At 44.6% G+C, this 22,214-nt stretch overlaps 2 protein-coding genes across 5 annotated transcripts in view; one reads left to right on the forward strand and one right to left on the reverse strand.

Annotated features, from left to right (window-relative positions):
* Positions 1 to 22,214, reverse strand: part of BMP2 (bone morphogenetic protein 2) — a 211,460-nt gene that overhangs the window by 174,817 nt on the left and 14,429 nt on the right. The window contains exons 2-3 of one of the 3 annotated variants that reach the window (XM_054290354.1): positions 5,526 to 5,622; positions 1,032 to 1,107 (exon numbers count right to left, since the gene is read on the reverse strand). The gene's annotated coding sequence lies outside the window, so the exon portion shown is untranslated. Of the gene's footprint in view, positions 1 to 1,031; positions 1,108 to 2,229; positions 2,371 to 5,525; positions 5,623 to 22,214 lie in introns of those variants that run through there. The other 2 variants (XM_054290355.1, XM_054290356.1) reach the window with 2 other exon arrangements.
* Positions 2,473 to 20,935, forward strand: FERMT1 (FERM domain containing kindlin 1). 2 transcript variants are annotated; one of them, XM_054290353.1, is made up of 15 exons: positions 2,473 to 2,555; positions 5,471 to 5,644; positions 7,138 to 7,371; positions 8,819 to 8,965; positions 9,501 to 9,714; positions 10,148 to 10,250; positions 11,435 to 11,542; positions 12,389 to 12,520; positions 12,663 to 12,712; positions 14,789 to 14,913; positions 15,468 to 15,574; positions 16,130 to 16,351; positions 17,003 to 17,127; positions 18,790 to 18,931; positions 20,031 to 20,935. In XM_054290353.1, exons 2-15 carry the CDS (start codon positions 5,494 to 5,496, stop codon positions 20,202 to 20,204), a joined length of 2,034 nt encoding a protein of 677 aa, XP_054146328.1. In that variant the 5' UTR covers positions 2,473 to 2,555; positions 5,471 to 5,493; the 3' UTR covers positions 20,205 to 20,935. The 2 variants fall into 2 exon arrangements, with proteins under 2 accessions (XP_054146328.1, XP_054146327.1); XM_054290352.1 differs by lacking the exon at positions 2,473 to 2,555 and having other exon boundaries at positions 3,840 to 5,644.

The following is a 22,214-nucleotide window of genomic DNA, read 5'->3' on the forward strand; positions in this document are numbered from 1 at the left end:
GTGCCTAAGGAGCCTTGGGGGAAATGCAGCACTTGCACAGTTGCTGCTGTTCCCCATCCCCCGTGGCTCTGCTCTAGATCTGCTTTGGCCACAGCCTGGCAAACCCCGAGTGGGAAATGCTGCTCTGGGAGGAGGAGGAAGCATTACAGCTACTGCATGGAAAACGCAGGGAATAGAAGTAAGGCAAGCTGGAGAGGAATGGCAATTTGGAAAACAGATGCATCCACAAACTGGGGTGAGCCCAACAGTACCCAAATAAATACTGAGCATTTTTTCCTATAGTAAAGAAAAAATCATAACAGAAATCAAGAGGCCTATGAAAAAAAGAGAAAACTTTTCTCCAGACATTGTGTTTTCTAACAAGAGCATTGACACAACAATAGAGCCAGTCTTACATGATTAAATCATCACTTGGTGATAATTTATGACACTGGCCTAAGAAAAGCTATTAAAAACAGATTGGAAGAAGAAATACACACTTTACCAAAAGTAGAGTATTTATTATTCTGCCTTTGTCATGTTACCTCCTATGTTCCCAACACGATACATTTGTCAACTAAGACTCAGCTATAGGTGTTTAGTAGACCCTTTGGAAAAGAAATCAAACTCTAAACTGATCCCATTCAGCCTTAGCTGAGTAACCCCAAGAATAAATTAACACTACCTACATCCAGTAAACCTCATTCCTGACTATAGGAGACTTATAGCATATAAACTGAAAATAAGCTGCAAATGGAGGTTTCATTTCCCATCCTTCTCCATGGGAACTCTGGAAGAGAAAAGTTACTACTCTATTACAGTTTTCCCCACTCACCTCTCAAAGGATGAGATTATTACAGGTCTCCAAATCTGGTTTCCTCAGCCTCTTGAAAGATGACTGAAAATGAAAATGCTGCCTCCGAAACATTCCCTAATTTGCAACTCCTCAGATGTAAACCATCACTGCCTCAGATGCAGGGGGTATGATCAGTGTTGACCAAAACCCACCTATTTCCTTGCAATGCTTTATATTAGATTCACAGAGAACTTACCCCAGCCTTCTTGTCTTCTGGCTTTTCCCAGATGTTTTTTCTTCATCCAGCAAGTGCATTTTCCTCTCCAAGGGATCTGGCAGATAGGAGACAGAGATTTTTTCAGCAGTCCCAGAGCAGTTCAGATGGAACATGAGCCCCAGCCCTCCTGGCACAGTAGGGCCAGGCTGACATCAAACTCTACAATCTCTTCTCTAAAGTTGGTTGTTCACAGGCAGCTAGGAAGGGAAATAGTACTTACAATTAAAAGAGGTCAGGATTGGGACCAGCCTGGAGATAAAAGTCAATGTTTATTGACTGGCCTAGCAACCATCTTCACTTTTATTGATTATCTCCCAACCACTATTTTTTTCCAATTCGATCAAGAGCTTGTGATTTTGCTTTATTTGTTTAGAGAACAAAACCCAAGAGTGTGTTTCTGAGCTGAGCAGCAGGCTTGGTTGTTCACCAACCAATTCACACCTGAATTTTATATTATCCCATGGTCCATACAAAATTATTTGCTCATCTGCAGAGGTACCTTTATTTAAACAATAATAAGCAGGTAGCTTACCAAACTGTCCTACAAAGATCTGAAAAGCCACTGAGTGAAGCCAGTGCCAAGGAGCAGCAAAAGCAGAGTTACTCCCCATGACCTCAAGGATAAAACACCCCTCAGCCTGAGCTTAAGTAAAAAGCCTGAAATTGGCCCCAGCTGGGTCTGGCTGGGGTGATTAAAGGCCTCTGTGTGCCCTCAGGTGACAGAAGGCCCTGGAAGCCTTCATGAGCTCTCAAGTGCCTGTCTCCAAGGATGGCTGATATGACAAGTGCATGCATAGACAATCTAAAGAGATGAGCATGATCAGAGCAGCTCAGGGAGCAAGCCTAGGGGAGCAAATATCCTGTGATATTATCTGTGGTTTGACAACTTCATAGTTCTCATAAGAGTAACCATTTGCTGCCCATGGTATGGGTGCCCTTTATATCTCTGCAGTCTTTTTCCAGGGTATGAGCTTAATCTGAAAGAATTTTTTCCTTTATTATCTCTGTTTCTCTTTTCTGTCATTGATATGGTTTTTCCCTTTACATCATCACTGTACCACCGTGTATAAGGCAATAAAGATTTTCTGTGGAAATCTGGCTCATGGAGAAGCTTTTGCCCCCTTCCTGTCGGTTCAATCCACTTTTACTCTGTGCCTCAGTTCTAACACATCCTCACCTCACAAACACACTTTTCTGTTCTTTGCCATTGCACCCTCGGAAACCGATTTTCTCCGGGTAGCCTCAAACGTGTAAAAGCCACCCCTGGAGCTGCTCGATGGCCTGGGGCCGTGAATGGGGGGCTGTCTCTGGGCAGGGGATCCTGAGCACCGCTGGGGCGGGCAGCGCTCCGAGCCGCCTTCTCCCACCGCGGGCGGGCGGGCAGAGGGAAGGAGAAGGAAGGAAGGGCCGCCTCCCCCGCTCCTCCCTTGGCTCTCTCAGAGGCCAGGCGGTGGCGGCGCAGGGCGCGGGAGGAGAGGGGAGCGCTGCCGGCGGGAGCGGCAGGTGAGGAGCGCGGGGCGCCCGCGGGGAGCGCGGGGCGATGCCGGAGTGAGCGGGCCCGGGGCACGGGGGGCGGCTCCGCGCTGCCCCTGCGGAGTGCGGCAGTGCCCAGAGCCGTGCCCCAGAGCCCGGGTTGTTTCTTTTACAGCCCTGCCGTGGGGCCGCCGGCACTTCCTCAAAGTGCGAGTGGCGCTGCCGAGGGTGCTGCGGGTCGGGCCCCCCTGGCACCTCCGAGCTGTGCCAGGCACCGCCAGCTCGAGAGAGAGTTCGGGACCCCTCTTGACCTTAACCCCGCGTCGGTAGCACCTGGCTCCAGCACGATTCACATCTTTCTCCATTGAAGTTTGGGGCTGTGAGGGCTAAAATCTGCGGAGAGCTCGCTGTGTAGAGCCATTGGCGCTTTTCGGTAGCTGCGCTGGCCACAGTGCACAGCAGAAATCCCGAGTGGAGGCAGCAGTAGCCCGAGGACACGTTTCTGGCCTGTGTGATCCACCCGTGCCAGGCCTTGCAAGCTCCCACGTGGAGCCCGGGAGCCGGGGCACGTTCCCGAGCAGATCCAGGCTTGAGCTGGAGGCTGTAAGATGTGGAGCCCTGACGGTTTGGGTTTGGTTTGGTTTAATTCTGAGGGGTTCCTTGTCCTCGTCGCTTTGCTTGCCCCGTTTTCGAGCCCAGGCTTTGTTTGTGCTGCGTACTCCGGTAGATTTACAAGTGTTTGTGTTGCCTTATCTTCAAACTGAAACCTCCTGGTTGGAAAAGGAAGTGGAGAGGTAAAGAGCAGCTTTAGGGAATGATGGAGTGCCAGGATTAGTGCACTGAGGCCATGCTTTTCCAAGCCGCTGAAAGAAAGGGTTTCACCCACCCCTTGGGCTGCTCATTTTCACCCGTGTCAGCACAGGCATTTGTGTGCAGAATTAGATTGGGAAGTGAAACCTAATTTATAGATGCCCAAAAAAATCCAGATCAGTTCCTAAATGTTTTCGCTGGCCGAAGAGGGCAGATGAGACTGCTGCTTTTCTGTAGCAATATTAGTTTATAGTGGAACAAGGGTGGGCAAAAGTAGAGTTCATCTGCCAGACTGCACCCCTGTGCTCCTGAAATAAGATCCCATAGTTCTCATCCTTTGGCCATGGATTACTTTTGAAGTTGTTTATTGATGCTTAGGAGCATGACTAGGGGCATTTTGCCTTTTCTATAGTCAGGAATTTTGTTTTGCTGTCAATACATTGCAAGGAGAGCTGTGCACTTGTGCTGAAAGCCTCCCCTGCCTGGGGGACCAGCTCAGGATCTGGGTCTTGGGTGCTTTATGAGAACCTCAGCCCTTCCCCTCCACAGGTACCCCCTGCTCTAGTGTGTACCTAAGCTCATAAATCCATATGGCACACGGCAGCACAAATTCAAAATCCTTTATCCCAGAGGCAGGAAAGGCAGTGTTCCCAGTGTCCAACACAATGCCTTTATTTACCAAGGCAAGCCAAGCAAACCTCTTGGATAAGTACCAACCCTTGTTGGTTTAGTAAGTGTTTAGTGTAAAGGTGTAGGCTGGCACATGCAAGAACCCAGTTAACAACAGGGCCTGCTCCATAGTAAGACTTGGCCTCCTGGAGTCACACAGTTAGGAAGCTGCAGCTCTCTGACTTTGGGCTCTCTGTGTGTGTCTGTAATTTTGGAACTTCAGGGCAGATTCCCAGCCCCATCCCAGTGAAACTCTCTGGTAAGGTGATTTCCCTCTAAAATGATGGCTTTGAGCTGGTCAGATTATTCATTTATAATGTCATTTGTTTAAGGGGAAATCCATCTAATCTTTAACACATACACATTCATTGCCTTTATGTTTGGAATCACTTTCCTTGTTAGTCGATTTTGTCATTACCACCTCATCTCTCTTATCCTTTTGACAATACATTTTGTATCAGAGGCATTGACATCAGGTTTTAAATTACTATGTACTCATTTTTAAGAAGATCTATAACAGTCTGTAACGTTGTTACATCCCTTCTGGCTTAGTTATTTTCTATGTTGAAAGCAGTCTGAGTAGGGTCCCTTCAGAGAGAGTCTGTGAGCTGCGCTCTCATGTGTTGTTGAAAGTTTGCAATAAATGGAATTCATCCATTTTAGTGCCTATGCCTCAACTGCAAAGGCCTTTTCCAGAACAGAGAGCTGTCTCACTGCTTAAATATCACAAATCCTGCCTGCAGCATCAGTTACCTTGTACCTACAAGCTCTTTCTGCAGCAGAACCCAGCTGATGATGACCAAAACTTCTTCTTGGAGCGTCTCCTGTAGTTTGGCTTGGCAAGATTACTGTTCACCTGTCCTGGCAGGAGCCTGGTGGGATCTCAGACAGTTCACCCTGCTGAGAAGGACACGTGCCTACATCCCTGTGCAAGTCAGCAGGAACTGCAGATCTGTGTCTGGATAATGCTGGCAGAGAGCCACTAAAGTTGTCTCCCCTTGTATGTACCCAAATAGGTAAAACTACTCTCTGGATTTGGTCCCATGGGAGCAAGCTGGCAGAACTGCAAAAGTAAACTTGGATTTGCAGTAAAAATTAGAGCTCTAAGTGTACAAGTCAACAAAATGCCTTTGTTCCCTGTAGGCTTTACAGTGTCCAGGCTGGCAGATTAGCACTGGGTGGTGGGCAAACCCAGCTAAAACTGAGCTATATCTACCCAAATGGAGGCAACTGGGTTGGGGGCGTGGCAAAATCAGAATGAAACCAAAAAATCCCACATTCCTATCTTGCAAGAGCAATTGCAGGAGCAATGTAGTTCAGAGGTAACAAGATAACACTTCTGAAGTTCTATCCAAGGCCACTGTGAAGTCCTGGCAGCATGGAATGACGTTGAGACTGTGGAGAAATGCATTTGTTTCAGAGTGGAGGAGAAACATCCTGTTCGTTTGGTTGGTTTGCTTTTGCAGAGCTTACACAGACCTTTCCCAAGATGGTTTCCTCAAATGAATATGGGTCACACACCTGGGACCTCTTGCTGACAGTTGATCATCAACATGAAGGTGTAGATAAGGAATTTCCACTACAGGTCACAGGGGATCTTCATGTTGGAGGACTGATGCTGAAATTAGTAGAAAAAATCAGTGAGTAAAGACCTGTTTCTTTTACAGTTACTAAATAATATGTGCATATTTCCCTCTCTGAAGAAAGGCTTCTGTGTGTTTTGAAATGGTACTCCCTCATTTCTGTGTCACAGCACACACAGTGTGTGGAGCTTTTTGTGGTCAGAAAACCAGAAAGTCAGAAACCCCTCCCTGTGTTCCACCCTCTGTGTTACCATAGTGCCAACAAAACTTTGGGGCTGCCTTTCAGTTAGACAAAAATAATTAAACCAGGCTAACTACTCAAGTCCCTTTCCAGCAGGATGGTACAGCTGTGTGGTTTGGGGGGCAGGAGAGGTAGGTGATGCCCTGTTTATGCACCCATGGCTGTCAGACAGGATCAGTTGTTAAAAGGCACTTCAGGAGTTCCTGTCTCCTGTGCTGTTGTGGTGTTCTAACCTAAGTCTGAGCATGTTATCCATTGCATAGACACAGTAGGGAAGAGCTGGGAAAAGCCAAGACTAGCCAAGTCAAAGTTAGGAAGTAAAAAGTAAAATCCCCTGTGGGCAGGGGAGCACAGGAAGAGAATGTGAGATCAGTTCTGTCACCCATTCTGCACATTTAGACACTCGGTTCAGCCGGAAACTGCTGGTAGCCACAGTTTCCACTGAGTCAGAAGAACAATTTTTCACAGTATTTTCTTTTTAATATTCAGCTGGTGTGAAAAGCTTTCTGTATTAATATTTAAAGCAAATCTGTAACTGACTTGTGTCAGCAGCTGTCTTGAGACACAAAAAGTCAGCAGCTCTTACCAGGGGACCCCGAGATAGGACAGGGCTCTGCTGTGTCATGGACATGCTGAGGAGCAGCCTCTGCCTCATGGAGCTGGTGAGGAACAAGGAATTGTGCAAAGACTGAAACAGCTTGGCCAAGATCACACAGAAGCTTTACCTGCTACTACATATTGACATCTGGGAAGTTATCTTGGAATTCCCATGGAATTAAGAGCAGCAATACTTTTATCTCTCTCATTGTGCATGTGCTGCTACTCAGCTGTGTGTCACCAAGACTTCCATGGACTTGAAGCTGGTTCTTAACGCTGAGATGAGCTGCTCAGTGCTGCTGCCAGGAGGCTGTGGAAGAGCTTGTGCCCATCTGGGTGACAGGAGATTTTGCAGGAGGATTTTCAGCTTGCACTGACAAGTTCTGAGCTGGAACCCTTTGTTGTTAGTCCTTATCCCAGCACAATCCCAGCAGCATTGCACCACAGGTAGCACCAGATTCAGGAGCTGTTCTTTCCCAATGGATATCCACAGACTAAGGCAGTGCCACAGTCAGCACCTAGGTTAGATCTTCAGGGAAAACAAAGTTGGTTCTCAGTGACTGCCACAAGAATGCAGCAAACAGGGTCTAGGTTGGGACCTGTAGCTGCTGCTTTAATCTAAAATATTTGTGTTTGCAGAGACTTGTTTCCAAATCAAATGTTTGGTATATTTGCTCCATAGTTTGTTAGTAACCATTTTGTATTTTCCTAGAAATAGCACAAGATTGGTCAGACTATGCTTTCTGGTGGGAACAAAAAAAATGTTGGCTTCTGAAAACCCACTGGACACTGGATAAATGCGGGGTGCAGGCAGATGCTAAGCTGATCTTCACTACTCAGCACAAAATGCTGCGGCTTCGCTTGCCAAACATGAAGACTGTGAGACTGAAAGTCAGCTTCTCTTCCATGGTGTTCAAAGCTGTCAGTGACATCTGCAAAATGCTCAGTAAGTAAAGATAAATCTCCTCTGGCTACTAAGCTGGAGCATTTATTGGTGACTTTGTTTTGATGTGAAGTCCTTCCTCACCAAACTGTTTGGGTCAAAGAGTAATGTGAGACAGGCTTTTGGTGGTTTCAGTATGCAATGCATGTCAGTGGTTCTTTGTGATAAGTCTCTGTGATAAGTGATGCAAGCACTGTCAGCAATGTGTCCCATGAGCTGCAGGAGTACTGGATAGTCAAAGCTGGCAGTTTTCTAGGAATCTTTGTCCTCCTGGAGCAGGACTTGGTCCTGATTATTCTGTGCCAGTGAGTAAGAGCATAAGATTGTCAGTGTCCTACACCAGCCTTCACCACAGGCAATTTTACTGGTGTCAACTGATTTATCACCTATTTTCACTGACATTAATAATATCCAACTCTGCCTATATGTGTTCACTTCAGATGTAGCATGTTTTAAATGTTCAAGACTTCTGTATGCCCAGATCTGTTCAGGTCAGGGCACACCTAACAACCCCAGCCCAGCCCATGAATGTCTCACAGCACTGAGTCCCCCACTCTTGCCAAAAATGGAGCATTTCCAAGCAGAGGGTTTGGAGCATGCCAGATGTGTGTCTGTGACCAATGGGAATCAGTTGAGTCTACAAGCAAAAAATCCCTTTGGTTTAGGGTAAAAATAGGGATTCAATTCCTCATCTTAATTTAGATCTTCAAAGCTTACACTCATCTTCAGAAGGGATTTACTGCCTCATATTGATCCACTTTCAATTTCATCTCCTAGCAGTAGATTGTGAAAGGTGCAATGTCTTTATTATACCTAACAACTCTGATATAATGATGCCATAATTGTCCAACTGGCATTTGGCCAAATTAAATATTTCTGCATTTTCCCTCCAGGTTGAGTCAGTACAGAAACATTGTAACTTTAAATGAATGAGTGAATACTGTCAAAAATGTCTTTGCTTACCCCAGGGTAAAAGTGTTTTCAGAAATGAAGGGCCAGGTTTGTGACTGGAAATACCTGTCTGGATTAGTAGTGCATTAGAGAACAGTGAGAACCAAGACAGAATCTTGTATGAGAAATGCATTGAATAATAAAAGGCATGAACCTCAATTACAATGGTTCTTGCTTATCCATAATTTAGATATTTCACAGAGGTTATTATGCTCACAGGTGACTGCAGAGCTGTTAGGGAGAAAGAGCTTTTTCCTGGCATTCTAAAATGCAGTTACGCTTCCTACAAAAGGAGATTTAAATCCTGTCCAAACTCACTCTTACAGCCCAAAGTCTTTGGCCTTGTTATAGAATTAGTGGATTTTCCACAGCTTCTACTTTCAACCTGCTAAAAATAAAGTCCAGATTGCAACATGAAGCTTCCTGAAATGCTGTTACCAACCATGGGTGCTCTTTTGGATGTAATCATCTTGCTTCACTTCCCAAACTGCCTTTGTAGATATCAGGCGGCCAGAAGAACTCTCATTGTTGAAGCAATCAGAAGGCACACTCAAAAAGAAAAAGAAAAAAGACAAGAACAGCAAAGAACCAGCTACAGAAGATATCTTAAACCTGTGCAACTCTCCAGTGAGTTCTGGATTACCAGGTAATGAAAAATCAATATGATTTTATTGTTCTGACTGGAAGTCAAAAGGAGGAAGAAATTCTTTGTTACACAAAGGAGGCCAGTTTCATGTAGGATGGTCTTGGAGACACAGTGGGCCTGAAATCAGTGGCTTCAGGAAATCTCCAATATGTCAGTATTTCCCTGTTGTCCCTAGAAATGTGTTCATTGCCATTGATATGAGAAAGGCCACTCTAGAAAAAAGGTGTTGGCCCTGCACACAGGATGTGCTGCTGCCCTTTGAAAAAGAGGGACAACACTTAAAATATTCATGACATTTGACAACCTGCAAGGAAAATGAGGAATAAAGGCTTGAAAGCATGTGTTTCCTGTGTCCAACACAAGTGAGATCTCACAGAGCAACAAAGAGCATTTCTGTCCCTGAGGTCACTCACCTGTGAAAGGACAAGGGCAAACAGCAGAAGGGAGACTGTCTTGAAGGAAAAGGGTTTTTATGATGGGAAGTAGTGGACAGGACCATTTTTCATGGCAGTAACATGATGCTCTTAACTTGCAGCCAATTCAGGTTTGTACAGTAAGACCATGACACCCATTTATGATCCTGTCAGTGGCTCTCCAGCTTCCTCCACCATGACCTGGTTCAGTGATGGTTCCACAGCTGAGCAGAGCTGCAGCATCCTGGCCCTCAGCCAATCCCCCTGCTCCCCAGAGATGCTGGCAGAGATGTACCAGCCACGGACTTTGGCTGACAAAGCCAAGCTCAATGCAGGGTAAGGTGCCTCTCTGACATCCTTTGAGTTCAAAATGAGGAGTGATGGCATTGGGCAGGCTCTGGGCTAAAGTGTGTTGTTTCATGAGGGCAAATTCAGTTGAGCACAGTGGGCACAGCTAAAGGACAGTTTGGATGGCAAACTCCAAAGGCTTTAAGTAGACAGTGGAAAGAGACATGGATAAGTTCAATAATTTTGTATTAAAACAGGTGACTGAGTTCTGCACAAGTAAACATTGCTTATGGTATATACACAGAAAATGGAAGTTGGAAATCCATATGAATGCCCACCTGCTTGAGTTACATGAATTTCCCCTAGATTTAGAGGAATTAGAGCTGTTTGTTCCTACTTTTGTTTCACAATTGCACTGGAGCTCTGCAGGTGTGATGGTTTCTCCTGTACAGCTGGATCTGTGGGTTGTTTTCTTCCACAGCTGGCTGGATTCATCTCGATCACTTATGGAACAAGATGTTCAGGAGGAAGATCAACTTCTTCTACGCTTTAAATATTACACTTTCTTTGATTTGAATCCCAAAGTAAGAGCCTTGTTTTTATTGCTATTCATTGTTTGCCTGTTTTCATGTCAAGGAGCTATACAGCAATATAGAATATATATAGCTCCATGTAGAATTTTAGCTAGGATTTGTAACAAGCCCTTCAGAGAGATCAAATTCAGCTTCTCTCAGCTATGGCTGCACTTTTACCCTCTGGACCCTGAATTGCTGTTCCTCACATGAAATGAGATCTTAAATTTAAAGATGGGATCTGAAGAGCATCAGAAACAGTATCCCTGTTTACAGAGGGGCTGCTTTACTTTCTGCATCTCTTTTAACAGGAAAAATTAAGGAGAAGACTAGACTAGCACTATCCTAAATGATGTAAGGGGTCCTGGTTTTGAAATTTGGCTTTACAATTACATTAATATTGAACTGTCCTCATTGAATTTCACAGCTTTTCTGGGCTGAAGCCCTCAGAAGAAATCAGGGCACTTTCCAGTTTATTTGGCATGACTTTGGGTGAAATGGCACCCCCACTAAAATCCAAGTACATGTCTCAACTTCAGCAGCCCAAACATTTCCCTTCTCTGCCCCAGCCAGCCCTGGAGCCATAGGATGAAATGCCCAAAAGAGCTTCAGGCAACCAAATATCTCTCCTCTGCTGGGAGAGGTCACACTCCAAGGTTTACCCTCCCATCACCTACATTTCAGCAGCTCTGGGCCTTGAACATTTCTGTGAGTCACTTCAGCTTATTAACCAAGTAGATAATAAGGAGTAATCACTATCCAAAAAACAGATGGTGAATTAAAGCAGATCTGGCAAATCTCAAGCCAGTGCAAAGCCAGACAGAACCAGAAGTGAAAAAGTCAAGAGCAGAAGAAAGGAAATGAGGAACAAGAGAGTTCTGCAGGTCACATTTGAGTCAGCTGTGTCACATGAGTGTGGTCTCACATTTTGGTTACACCAGTCCAAGGCTTCCTTCAAAAGGGGATGTTGGGCCTCACCTTCTGCCCCAGCCAGGGGCTCCTGGCTGGTTTGGTGTAGGCTCAGCCAGCCGTGGGAGCAGGCACACAATCACAGGAGCTGGTACAGGGCAAGGAGGGAGCAGAGGAGGGAGCAGAGGAAGGAACTCATCACAAAGCAGTGTGGCTGAGGCAGCTGGATCAGCCGCTCTGGCCCCAAGGCTGTGCCTGACTCCCTGGGTGCTGTCCCTTCCCTGCAGTACGACGCCGTGCGCATCAACCAGATCTACGAGCAGGCGCGCTGGGCCATCCTGCTGGAGGAGATCGACTGCACCGAGGAGGAGATGCTCATCTTCGCAGCACTGCAGGCACGTACCCGAGCCCGGGGCTAAACCTGCTCCCCCAACAGGCAGGCACAGGTTAGGACAAGGCCAGCACACAGCCCAGGAGCTCTGCTTGGATTGGGGTCTGCTCCTGGGGTGAGAAACACTCAGCAGCACCCATCAGCTAAAGCAGCTGAATTCAGTGGCAGCACTAACACCATTAGTCACGCAATTATGGAAACAGTTACTAACATTATCTGCATTACTAACATTATCTGCACTTTGATATCAGTGCTGGTATGAAGTGTGCCTTCCTATGCCATCTACCATCCCTTCATCTCTTCTTCCTGAAATTCCTGTAATACACCATGAGTACACCACGTGAACATCTCCCAACAGCCAGGAAAATGCCACAGCACAATGTGAAGATAGGGACACTATGGACTACTTGGGAATTGAACATGACTGAGCATGGGTTAGTCTCTGACCATAGGTAATAAAGCACAAACCTGCTTTAATAATAAATTCCTTCATTTTAAATGTAAACAGAGCTGCCAAGAATTCACAGCCTGTCACTGCAGAGCACCAGAGCACTTTGCTTCCAAGTTCCCACCTTGTATGGATGGCAGGAGTAGGGATCCAAATGTAGCAGCCTCCCAGAGCAGGGGCAATTATTCAGCAAATACAAACACTGATCATTAGAACAGGAAACCATTAGAGCCATTGCACAGGAGCCACAGTGGCCATGGCTGTTTCCTTGGGAAAAGCCCTGATTCCTGCAGAACTTCACACAGTTCTCCAAGACCCAGGAGAACCAATGATCTGTTTTGAAACACTGTGATTGTGTGTTGATAATTGCTGCATTGACTATTGGATGCTGTTTTGTTTTAGTACCATGTCAGCAAGTTATCATTATCGTCAGAGACACAAGATTCCACCTGTGAGTCAGAAGTGGATGAAGTAGAAGCCGCCCTTTCCAATCTGGAAGTGACACTGGAAGGTGGAAATAAAAGCAACATTTTGGTATGTCCTTTGGGATCCCAGAATAATTTCTTTTGCTATGCCAAATCTGTTGACTCTCATGGGCCTTCCTGGTTCTTGATTTTTTTAACAGTTGATTACAGAGTGCATTGTACTAAAATTGTTCCTTATTATTCCTGATTAGGAGGACATCACAGACATCCCGAAACTCGCTGATAATCTCAAGCTAGTTAGGTGAGTTGTTAAAACTAACAACAAAACATACAAAACCAAAAGCTTAACCTTACAAGAGATCTCTTGAGTTTTTCATTCTAATCTAACAGTACATGTGGCAGTTATAAATAGACAAATCCCCCAGATAGGCCTAACCAGCCTAATAATATTCTCTTCCAGTCTTTCTCTTCCTGCTTCTGACAGTGTTGCTTGGCAAATCTCTGCCACTCCTGGGATGCTGGGTAGCTGTGTTTGTACTTATTAAAGGCCCTGCTGTCTGTATTTCCTAGTGCTCCTCAGTCATCATCTCTAAACAAAACAGCCTAAGTTTTATTTTCAATCATATTTACTTTTTTTTTTCCCCACTAAGACACCAGAAGAAACTTGCAGTTCTCCCTGAGAAGAATTTCTGAAAGTAACCCCAGGGAATGTATTTTTTAAACAAAAGGGACATCCAAATTACCCCTTTCTTACTGAACATGGAGTCTGTTTTTTCTAATATCAAAATGGGTTTCTGTGATCCCATTGTAGTCTCTTGTTTTATGGGTGATTTAATGACTGTAGAGACCTCAAGTCTGTAATGCCTTTTATCACAAAACAGTCTTTGTGTTTTAGAGAGATAAAGCGTTCTGTTGTACAAGTATTTATCAGATTCATCCGTTGACAGATGGTATTTTTAATCTAGGAACTGAAAACTGCACCTGAAAATTTTTAACTGTTGTTAACTGCTAACAATTGTTAATTATTAATTTCCAATTTGGAATTTTATTTGACATTCTTATTATGAAGGTGGCTTAAGGTGAAAGGGAATTAAGGCTTTTAACAATGGGTTATTTATTTTTCCCCAGCAGTAGAACAGTTTGCTTTTATAAGCATTCAGCAGTTATTTATCATCATGAAAAGGTTCCTATATAAATTATAAAGCCTAAGGCACTGTGGAATCCAGGTTTTCTTCAAACAGCAACACTTTGTGGCTGTAATTATTTGATTAACTGTAAACCTGGATGCAAAGCTGTGCATGTCCCAGTGCTTCCTGTTCCTGTGGTGAACTTTTATTCCTATTTATTCACAGTATGCACCACAGTAAATGCTGCTTTCAGGTGGGGACAGTATTGTGGAGAATTGCAACATTTTTTTCAAAAACAGCAAGAAAAAGCTTTCTAAAAAGTTTTCAGCAACATTTCCAGGGATATAAAAATAATTTTATCTGTCTAAAAAAAAATATAGTCCCTTATTTTTGAAGGATGTTGCTGTATCAGAAAACAACCAAATTATTTGGTAGTTTTGAAAATATAAGGTTTTTTAATTAAAACAAAAAAAAATTGCCATTTTCTAGAAAGGATTCTAAATTAGGATTTTTAGAGGGGATCTGGGGGTATATATAATAAGAGTATATATAGTACATCACTATTTTCCAGCTAGTTCTATACTTTTTGTACCATCCCCTTAGATTTAAAGGGAAACACTGGATTTTTTTTTTCTTTTTTCTTCTTTTTCACTTCATTGATGACCTTTGTCACTAACCATTAAGTATTTCTCCACTCAAATTTTCTCTACTCACATGCTAATACCTCTGGTTTTCTGTCCTGAAGGGCTACAAAGCTTCTGTAAACTTAGTGAAGAAATAGAGTTTTGTTGTGTTAGATATGATTCAGATAAAGCCAGAAAAGCTGATCTCTGCTTCCTTACAATGAATATGAGTTGGTTTTATGGGTGCAGATATTCAAGATAAGGCAAGAAGGTATTCAAGATATGAAAAACTGATGCAAATTCATGGTAATAAATCAGGGGTTACATTTGTGCTACTGAGTTCATGGGAAGGATTAGTCTGTTACAAGGGAATGGCTTTGATTAGGAATGGAGGAAATAAATGAGAAAAAATCATAGATGGGATTCAGCTAAAATCTGGAGCAAAAACCACGTCCATACCTGGGATAACCTGGACGGGATCCAGGCATTTCCCACCCCCTCAGAGGTGTCATAACCAACCAAAGCCATGGGTATGGCCTTGAATTTCAGAGGCTCTGCAGTGTTTCTGAGGGACTTTTCAATTTTATGTGTTGAAATAAACCAATGGGATTTCTTTTTTTCTGGTAGGCCCAAGAAGCTGGCACTCAAAGCTATCAAGACATACTGGTTTGTCTTCAGAGACACTTCAATATCTTATTTTAAAAACAAGGAATCTGCACAGGGAGAGCCTATTGAGAAACTAAACCTGAAAGGTAGGAATTCTCCTTTCTTTCGTTTTTCTTTTGCATCTGTGAAGTGAATAAAAGAAATCCCTGCTAGACGCAGGAAGGCAAGCACAGCAGCATTTGTCTGGGAGCTTTTTCAGCTCCTGAGACTCCTAAGCAGGCAGATTGCACCTGCAGAAGAGGCTTACACAGAAAGGATTCAATGGTTTAACCTGAGCTGGGATTATCAGAGCTGATTTGTAAAATCCCCTGCACTGCTGCCTCTCCCAGCAGCTCCTCTCCATTTCGAGAGCTGAGCATTTCCTGAGAGCAGGCTGAGGTTTTGGGAGCACTCCCATCCCTTCACTTCCACGTGGGCTCACGTGCTCCCTGAGCTCAGAGCACTCATCACCCTGGCAAGCCAGACCAGGCAGTAAAAGGAACAAAACCCTTTCATTAGGGCCTAAGCTTCAAAGTCTTGGCCCTTAGTCTCAAAGAACAACAACCACAAAGCACTAAGTTCCTTAGTGTTAAAGGAGTAATTAAAGCTACTGATATAGTAATGAAATAAATTCATTTCCTTCTGATTCCCTGTGATCTAGGATGTGAAGTTGTACCAGATGTAAATGTTGCAGCGAAGAAGTTTGGAATCAAGTTGCTAATTCCTGTTGCGGATGGCATGAATGAAGTATATTTAAGATGTGATAACGTGAGTAATAAGACAAGAGAAAATTTGAATTCAAGATTTATGGCAGATTGTCCTGCTCCAGAATTTGTATAGAAAAATGAGGATGCTGCAGAGAGTTAATTGTCTAAATCTTTAGAAAATTTAAGAATGATGTTGTGACCTAACAAATACATAATTGTTAAATACATCATAAGGACAGTAAATCATCTTGTGCTTACCATCAGGCTGGTAGGAAAAAAGCCAGAACAAACTATCAAAAAATAAAAAGAAGTTACAGTATTTTGTTCCAGTGCTGTCAGAGAATTGAAGTTTGGATTTTGTTTTCTTTTTTCTTAATTAGAACTCTCCCCATTCAGACGAGGAGAGCATGATAAGGGTCTTACATTAGTTTTCAGTTTATGTATCAGATCAAATTGTGTAAAAAGTGTTCAGTAGGTGAACACCAGCCATGCAATAAAATCTCCAAGAGAATCTATTTCAAGGTACTGGATTGCTTAGAAAATTTAAAACCCAGGAGTAGTTGGAAGCAGTCCAGCCAGGAAGGAAGAACAGAACAAACCCCTGTCTGTGTTCCAGGAGGATCAGTACGCTCGGTGGATGGCTGCCTGTGTTCTGGCCTCCAAGGGCAGAACGATGGCCGACAGCTCCTACCAGCCCGAGGTGCAGAAGATCCTTTCCTTCCTGCAGATGAAGAACTGGACCATGTGTTCCCAGGCTGCCTCTGAGCCAGAGAACGTGGATATGAAACCTGAATGCTTCGTCTCTCCACGCTACACCAAAAAATTCAAGTCCAAGCAGGTACCTGAGTGTGGCTGCTGGATGGGTGTGGGCCATCCAGGGCTGCTTAGGGATGAGGCTGGATGAAAGCAGCACTTGGAAGCCGTGCAGGACAACTCCCTGCAGCAGTCCTTTGTCCCTTTACAAGAGGCCTTTTCTTCAGATGAACACAGGGACAGGTGTTCTGGCACCTCTCCTACATCCATACCTGGCTTAAGTCACCCATGCTGTTCTGCTCCTGATAACACCATTCCTTCCTGAAAGTCTCTTCAGAGTAACAGGGAGCATTTCAAGGACTGCAAGCCACTGTTTCCATCCGAATCAGCAGGGTCTTTGGGTCCTCTTGTCCTTCAAGTCTTTCCTTACTCTGCACTTAATTTCTTGTCCTGCTTTTGCTGTGCAAGAGCTCAGCCTGCCTGTCCTCAGGAGGGTCCCCAGAGCAGTGCATGGAGCCAGGGCAGTGCCTCACAAACCCAGACCTGAGACCTTGCTGTCCGTTCTGCCCTCTGCACTCGGGATGTGTCCCCAGGTGCCCTCTGTGCTGCATCTGCACAAACAGTGACAACAAAGTGTTGAACACGGCACAGATCTCATGATTTCTGATTTAATGAAAGCAACAGGATTTTTGTTCTCCAGTCAGCTGAAAACTTTCTCTCTTCCTGTGTTTCCCAGCTGACTGCCCGAATTCTGGAAGCCCACCAAAACGTGTCCCAGATGTCCCTGGTGGAGGCCAAGCTGCGTTTTATCCAAGCCTGGCAGTCCCTGCCGGAGTTTGGTTTGTCCTACTACGTTGTGAGGTAATTGCACTCTCACATCAAGTTCATGCTCAGTGATTTGCAGGAAGTTCTTTGACACCCTGTTCCAAGAACATTTTGTGGTTTTCCCCCAGAGATTTCTTTTAATTTTAGTGATTTCCATACTGCTGGTTTTGCTATAGGAGTAGCCCCCAGTATCTCCATTCCTGGAGTGAGACTGCATTACCTCTGCCTTGGTACAGACCTCTTGGGTTCAGCCTGAAGTAACCTCTCACTAGCATTAAACCCTTACTGTCATAAACTCTCCAAAATGTATAAAATGCCTGTCTAATTGGTGTGCTCAGGTTTGCAGGATGTGTTCACTCTGACCCTTGCTCATTGCAACATGATAAAATGCTAATTCCTTTTGTATTTCATTAAGAAAACAGCAAATTATCCCTTTTTAAGGCTAATCTGGAAGAGCAGTGAGCACAAGAAAGGTCCCATTGTGTTCACAGCAGCTTGCCTGGACACAGCAGAGGTCTGACCTGCAGCCTTTTCTCTTGACAAAACACCAAAAAGCTGAAAATTACTGACACAACCATACTCGGAGGCACCTTCCTTCATTTATGTTTAACACCCCTTCCAGGGCTGGCTAGGAATCATCAGGGGTACAAACTGATCTGCACTACTGAACTGTGACTTGCCAAAATCCAGTAGCCTCATGTGAACTGTGATCATGCCGGGCCTTGGATGTCCCAGGTGCCAGACTGTGCCTGGCAGCCACTTGAGAGAGCCCTGCTTGTTTGGAGCCAGAATTCTCCCTGAATTCCATGCCCAAAAATGGTCCCTGATCCTGTTGAATTTACTGCCACAGGTACAGATTTTTTGCCCCATCTGTCACCATTAATCCTATTAAAGACACAAACCAACCCAACACCTAAACTGCATCTTGTAGTGGTGAATTGCTGCAAACTGCTGGGCAGTATCTCAGTGGGGCATTAAGCAAAGCACAAATTGTGTCACAAATTTTCTCCCTGAGGTCCAGCTGCATCTAAAGAGAGAAGGTTCACAAACAGGATCAGAAATACTGAGAGTACTCACAGCAGGCAGAGGAGATTTCTTCCAGCTTTCAGCATGAAGGTAGAGGAAGGTTGTTTCTCTTCCTAGCTATTCCAACTCAAAAAAAAATCTGTCCCCAAAAGATTCAGATGCTTTTGTATTTATTTTTCATCTCTAATCAGATGAAAGTTGAAATGTTAAAATGCCTCAATAATTTTGTAATGTGATATACTCAAAAACAGGTATATATCAGTTGTTTTGATTGTATCATTTAGGTTAATATAGGTTAATATAACTAGAGGAACATGTTTCAACATTAGAGAAATGAAGCAACAAAAATTATTGTTGGCATTTTTTCCAGTGAAAGTATAATCCAGTTCATGCATTTGGGAAGAACAGTATTTTTTTAGCAGGAAACAATGAAATGGAAAGATTTCAGCCAGGTCTACCTTCCTGACTATTTTCCATCTTACACCACGGCTCATCAGCCTGCACTTTTGCTTTATAACAAATCCTGTTCTAAAGATGAGTCCAAGCTCTCCTCAATCCCAGCTGTTGTGATTTCCCACGTTTTTTGCACTTCCAGGGGAGAGCAGCTGAAATGTTTCTCTAGCCAGAAACCATTGCAAAGCAGATCTGCTCAGAGGCTTTGGTTCTTTTCAGGTTTAAAGGAAGCAAGAAGGATGATGTGCTTGGGGTGTCCTACAACAGGCTGATACGGATAGACATGGCCACAGGAGATCCCATCACCACGTGGAGGTTCTCCAACATGAAGCAGTGGAATGTGAACTGGGAAATCCGCCAGGTAAACCTGGGACAGCTCTGCCCTCAGCCCTTGCATTTCACACACTCAGGGATGCTTTCAGAAAATATTTTCAAGCCTCACTGAAAAGATTTTGAACATGTGGTGACATGTTAGTCAATAAGCTGTCTGCAGTTTTTCTTAGTGAAGTCTGGAGTCAGAAATCAGAAATGAAAAGATCACCAGTTTTAAAGGTTCCATCCAAGCTTGCTCATGACAAGTTGCCCTTGATTTTGATGGGATGAAATAGAGACTCCAAGGTGAATTCCCACATGTTGTGTTTACTTCTCTGTCAGTAAAAATCTCATTTTAATCTCATGCATCGTCCTCTACATGGTGGTGGTTCAGTCTCTATTGCAGACTGAGGATACAGGAGCCCAGTTTGTCTTTCAGATCCCAAACTGAGATTGGAGAGCCTGCAACTCTGTGTCCATGTGTGGTCCCTGATTTGGGGCTTCAAAGCTTGAATCCAGCTCTATAAATTAAATTGTAGATTTCTGGTGTGACCTGATGTAAATTGAAGCAGCCTGGAAACTGTTCCTGCTTACAGAGTTTTGCAGGAACCAGGAGAGATCACATACCCTCCCTACTGCTCTCCTGCAGTACTCCCTGCACCTGGAATTCTGGGCCAGGTTGCTGGGTTTACATAAATCCCTCTCAAAAAGGGCAGAATCCACAGTGATCAACTAAGCTCAATTACCTGCATTTTAGAGCTAATGGTAGCTAGAAACCAAAACCGGGACCTCAAAGGCAGATTTAAGGTCAGCACATAACAATGGGCAGATTAAACATTATTCATTAGAGAGTGTCTGGAGTGCCATTCCTGCTCTTCCCAGTGCTCACTTCACATCCCATTGGGAAAAAGCTTAAAGATTTTGTTGCCTGCTTGACCAAGCAAAAACATTTCACCACCAGAGGGCCCTGCTGTAGCAGCAAATCCAACCCCAAGCAGCCAAACGCCCCGAGCACCCAGCAGGCCCAGAACTCTCGGTTAGCAGGGGCAGGCAGTGCTTTACCAGGGTTTGGGATCCAGCGGTGTTCTCACACTCCTCTTTCTTCCCAGCCTGTCTGTGTCTGATTTTGCCACATGTCTTGTCCTTAGGTCGCCATTGAGTTTGACCAGAATGTGTCCATTGCTTTCACGTGCCTGAGTGCAGACTGCAAAATCATCCATGAGTACATTGGGGGCTACATCTTCTTGTCAACACGTTCCAAGGACCACAATGAAACGCTGGATGAAGAACTCTTCCACAAATTAACTGGAGGTCAGGAATGAGATGGAGTAAACTCTTCCCCCTGCCTGCTTCTTTTTAGCTAAGACTACCAGAGACTAAACAAAAATATCTCTGTTAGTTGCTGGCTACTAATTGGTGTTTGTGTCAGTCTTGTACTGTGACTGGGATGGTTTACAGCTTTTGTAAAATACTGAAGTCAGTTTTGTTAAATACTTAAGGTCACTGGATGCAGTTTGGCAACTCCATCATCAATCCTTGAGAAAATTGAATCATCTTTGTTTTCCTTTTGTACAGTTCAATGTTTTTAAACAAATAGTGTCTAGCCACTGGACGGTTTTTTAACCTAGTACTTTTAATTTCAGCTATCTGTTTGGGTATCCAGAACAAGTAACTTGAGGATATAGTACAGTGAATTTTCTTCTCTGTTACAGCCAGGCAACTTCCATTGTTAAACTGGCAATTGTTAAAGAGCCCAGCATTTATCGGAACGAAGGCTGAATAAATATGTGTTTTAAAGCTCCACAGTTTGTCTAACATTTACCCTGAGAACACAGAGCATTCCAAAGTCCTGCAGACAAAGCTATTGGAACTCCTGTAGTGGTTACTCAGTTGCTCAAAAATGTAGGACCCATGCCCACCTTCATCCACTGAAGTGGTTTGCTGAAAGCCACAGAGCGTTCATCTTGGCAATACTGCGTCCAGAAGGTTCATCTTTTGAGGAACATTGTTACTTACCTGGTTGGAAAATGTGCTTTAGGAACTAGGTAAAACTATTAAAGAGGCCTGTGAGTGTGTTTCTATTTCTGTCCCTGTTACTGTTTCCCTGTGACATCTCACTGAGCTAAGCTGTCCGTGTGAGGCTCCGAAAAGCTGTAGAAATGATTTCACGTGTGTGCAAATGCCAAGAGTGATGCTTGGAGGGCTGGAGCCCCTGAGCTCTGGAGACAGGCTGAGAGAGGGGGGTGTTCAGCCTGGAGAGACCTCAGAGCCCCCGGAAGGGCTGTGAGAGGGCTGGAGAGGGACTTTTGCCAAGGGCACACAGTGATGGGACAAGGGGGAATGGCTTCCACTGACAGAGGGCAGGGCTGGATCGGACACTGGGGAGAAATTCATCCCTGTGAGGGCAGTAAGGCCTTGGCACAGGTTTCCCAGAGGAGCTGTGGATGGCTCTGAGGAAGCAGATCTGCAGCCAGCAGCTCTGCCTGCTGGAAGGAGCCACACACATCCACCGAAGTGAATGAAGTTTGATACTACCTTGTAAAGCAAGACAAGAGTGAAACTGGGAGAATTCATGAAACTACTGGACAAACCAAAACTGGTTTCACATATCTAAAGAAATACAATGGACAGGTGGTGTCATATCATAAAGGGAGGCTGCAGAAACCACTGCATAAATTCATAAACATCACTGGAAACTGAGAGCCCTGATATTCCTGCCATGTGCTCTGCTTTTCCCCAGCCCCTGTCAATGGGCTTCAGGGGAATCACTCTCAGTTTGTGCAGTTTAAACTACAGCTTTACATTTTGCAAAAATAAAAAATCACAGCCTGCTTCCCAGCCCTCTTTTCTTCCCTCTCCTCAGCACTTTTTTTACAGGCTGAAGGACCATCCAGTTTTCCTTCAGAAGAGAACCTACCCACTTGTCAGCTGCTTGACACAAGCCAAGTATTTTCCTCACTTTGTGAGATCCACCCAAGTGCAAACACTGGCCATATTAAAAGCCTGCTAAGGATGCCATGGGAGAGCTGAATGCCCATCTTAGTGCCAGCACCTCTTCCACAGAGAGCTGCCCCCCAGATGAGTGTCCAGTCAGGCTCTGCAGTGAGGATGCTGCCCATGGCTGCAGTGAGCAATGCCAGAGAGCTGCGGTTGCTCCCTGGGAGGCACAGCCCACGGTGGGCACTCAGAGCAGAGCCTGTCCCCAGTGCTGCAGGGAGGCCCTGGAGCTGCCACTTGCCTACGTGACCTGAGCACAGGAATGCAGGGACAGGGGGAATGTGAGCACAGCTCTCTCATTAGCACAGTGTGGCTCATCCCATTGCCAAACAAGC

The sequence above is a fragment of the Melozone crissalis genome, unplaced genomic scaffold, assembly GCF_028551555.1.
Source record: "Melozone crissalis strain CALT ecotype California unplaced genomic scaffold, PUWL_Pcris_2 ptg000081l_1, whole genome shotgun sequence".
Lineage (NCBI taxonomy): Eukaryota > Metazoa > Chordata > Aves > Passeriformes > Passerellidae > Melozone > Melozone crissalis.

Coding starts and splice junctions, on each gene's coding strand:
- FERMT1 (XM_054290352.1), top strand. CDS start 5,410: ATGCATTTGTTTCAGAGTGGAGGAGAAACATCCTGTTCGTTTGGTTGG. Junction 8,966..9,500: donor AGTGAGTTCTGGATTACCAG/GTAATGAAAAAT, acceptor CTTAACTTGCAG/CCAATTCAGGTTTGTACAGT. Junction 10,251..11,434: donor TCTTTGATTTGAATCCCAAA/GTAAGAGCCTTG, acceptor CCTTCCCTGCAG/TACGACGCCGTGCGCATCAA.